The sequence below is a fragment of the Vigna radiata genome, unplaced genomic scaffold, assembly GCF_000741045.1.
Source record: "Vigna radiata var. radiata cultivar VC1973A unplaced genomic scaffold, Vradiata_ver6 scaffold_802, whole genome shotgun sequence".
Taxonomy (NCBI): Eukaryota; Viridiplantae; Streptophyta; class Magnoliopsida; order Fabales; family Fabaceae; genus Vigna; species Vigna radiata.
In genome coordinates, this window is record NW_014542869.1 from 1 (window position 1) to 2817 (window position 2817).

The window sequence follows — 2817 nt, forward strand, 5'->3', positions numbered from 1 at the left end:
GTTCTTCATCAACTCCTCCAACACCTTCTTCACCTAAAGGTTCTTCATCAAGTCCTCCAACACCTTCTTCATTCACAATTGGAATGTCACGAATTTTACATACCTCATTCTTCAAAAAAACTAGCCTTGAAGACAACGCCATCATTTCTTCATTATTCTTCTTCAATGTCTCCTCAAGGTTTGTTTCAAAGGTGCCATCATCGAAGCTATCATCTACAGCTTCATCAACTCTACATCATTTTGGCAACTGCGGTACACCTATCCCTCCATCAAACAACTCAAATGCAGCTTTGATTTCGGGCAGGTCACGGACACGTTCCCCAACATACCACTCAGACTTGAACTACAAACATTCAAACATATTAATGGCTGCATTCAAATCATCAATATTTATAACAAACTTAAATGAAGTACTTACTTCAGCAGTCCGAAATATATCGTCAATAATTTCAAATGACCGTGCCTTATACCGGAACCAACGGAGCATCCGAGGGAAATCCCTATTAATTGGATTTCCATCAAGGGAAAATCTCTCCACCGCCCAGGCCTACAATATGATGAAAATCTTCACTAACACATATATCACAATGTACAAAATTCATATAATTGACTTCAACAAGTACAACGAATTTTACCTGCAATACCGCAAGATTGCCACTTAGACTTAGCGAACTGCGGATTTGTCCAGCCATTATTTTTTTCATGCCTTTATTCAAACTATCAACTAGGTGTTTATGTACACCGGTAGCCCAATCATATAAACAGAGGCTGTCTAGGTCATCTAACACTCTTGATGGCATGTTAGCTACTACCTTAGACTTTCTAGGAAAGAAAAACACAACCAAACAAACAAATATATACAACCTACAAACAACATCAATGTCTGTGTTTTTGTCTACAACAATCGCATTAAACACTTCAACCAAGTCATTCAAAGACGTGCTTTTTCTGTTAAACATTTCTCCAACCAAACCTTCTATACATTCATCAAACGGTACTTCTAAACCACCTATACCTAAACCTGTCGTCATGAAAACATCTAAAACGGTAAATGGAACCAGTTGATGACTCAGCCTATAGCTAACGTCATGCCCGGCCCACCGACATACCATCACCTTAATTAACTCACGGTTTATGTCCACCTTTTCACCTAGGTACACACACCACCTGAAAGGTGTCTCACAAATTCGTTGAAAATGATCTTTTGTCAACAAACGATTCATTCCAATAATATAAGATGAATCCAAAGAAGTACGAACCCTCCACTATAACACATAAAGAAAACATTGTTAATATTAACAACAAATTATCCAACTAAATAAAAGTAACAAACTTTATCTTACATTTGGGATTTCGGAAGCCATTCCAACTGAACACAAAATCAAAACACCAAAGAGGCCAAATATCAATACTTGGTTAGGGTTTACAAAAATAAAATTAACCCCTAAACAACAACATTATAATGAGAAGCGAAATGATTTATAAAAACCCAAACCACCAAAACGCGACAATGGCAACAAATGACGAAACAAACACGACCACCAACCAAACCAAAAACCACAATGCCACACTACGGGCTTACCTTCTCAATGATCGCCTTTCCCTGGTTGAGATAAAACGAAAGGAACGCAGCAATGGAGAGAACGCAGCAATGAAGATGGTGGCAAACGAAGAACAAAGGAGAGAAGGCGAAACTGTTCTCGGCAAAAGGTGAAACGAAAATGAAACCGCCAATTCCAAAATGATATTCAAAGTTTCATTATTCCACTTCTACCCCCGTCACTTTATTAAAAAACCTGTTTCAGTATATAAAAAATCACCCAATAGAAATTTGACACCTGGACGGTGTCAAATTTGTGTCAAATGTGGGTGTCAAACAAACATTTTCCTTTTATATATATTGTCACAACCCATTCTATCTTCCTCTGCATCCATTTATATCTTATACTACACCCAATTCTAACTTATTTTATTTTTATTTTCCAATAACTCTAACGTGGGACCATGCTTTCTCTCTCCTCTCCTTTATCTATTCATAATATACACACTTTTCTCACTCCTTTCTCACCAAAATAACACTCACAGTGTGCCCATACACAACCTCCATTTTCATGCAGAAGCTTCACCCCTTTCTCTTATTTATTTTGGTTATACCCATACCACCCCAAATAACTATTACAGTGCCTCCTTCTATTTTCTTTAATTCACGTANCCTACCCCTNTCTTTTCTCATCNTTTTCTTAACTTATGAAACCAAAGCACACCACGCTTANTGTTGCCATCATGCGTCAAGAACAAAACTACTCCTACCAATTTAATTCACGTAACCTTCGACTTTCTTCTACTTTTATTTCTTCTAATACAACCCCTCAACCGTAACCAACCATAATCCTTCCACTCATTTCAACCTTACACACATTCTTCTACCAGAACCAAGACTACTCTATATTCATTCTCTTCAAGAGAAAATGACACCCACACTTCAACAGAATAAGTTTCTTCCGCTTTATGCCTACGATGTTCACGCACCTCTAAATCACCACCCAAAGCTCTCCTCTCATAACCGTGACCAACATCTACCCAACAATTCTCACAAACATTCTTTTCCTTTATGCAATCAAGTTCATACCAAGCCAATTACATAAAACAATAACAAAACAATCCAAACAGAACATCATATTTTGAATTTAATCATACATGAAACACGAAAACAGATTCAACCCAAAAATAATTAGCTCCCCTCACCTTTTGGTTCTCACAGCACAGTTCCTAAAAGCGTCCTAACAGTACCTCCGCACAGAGGTAATTCCGATAGTA

The 2817-nt window shown here is 37.6% G+C and overlaps 1 protein-coding gene across 1 annotated transcript; it reads right to left on the reverse strand.

Annotated features, from left to right (window-relative positions):
• Positions 1-29: 29 nt before the first annotated feature.
• LOC111240965 lies at positions 30-1258 on the reverse strand. Its single transcript, XM_022777119.1, has 2 exons — positions 636-1258; positions 30-547 (listed from the first exon to the last, which is right to left on the reverse strand). Exons 1-2 carry the CDS (start codon positions 1221-1223, stop codon positions 344-346), a joined length of 792 nt encoding a protein of 263 aa, XP_022632840.1. The 5' UTR covers positions 1224-1258; the 3' UTR covers positions 30-343.
• Positions 1259-2817: the final 1559 nt, after the last annotated feature.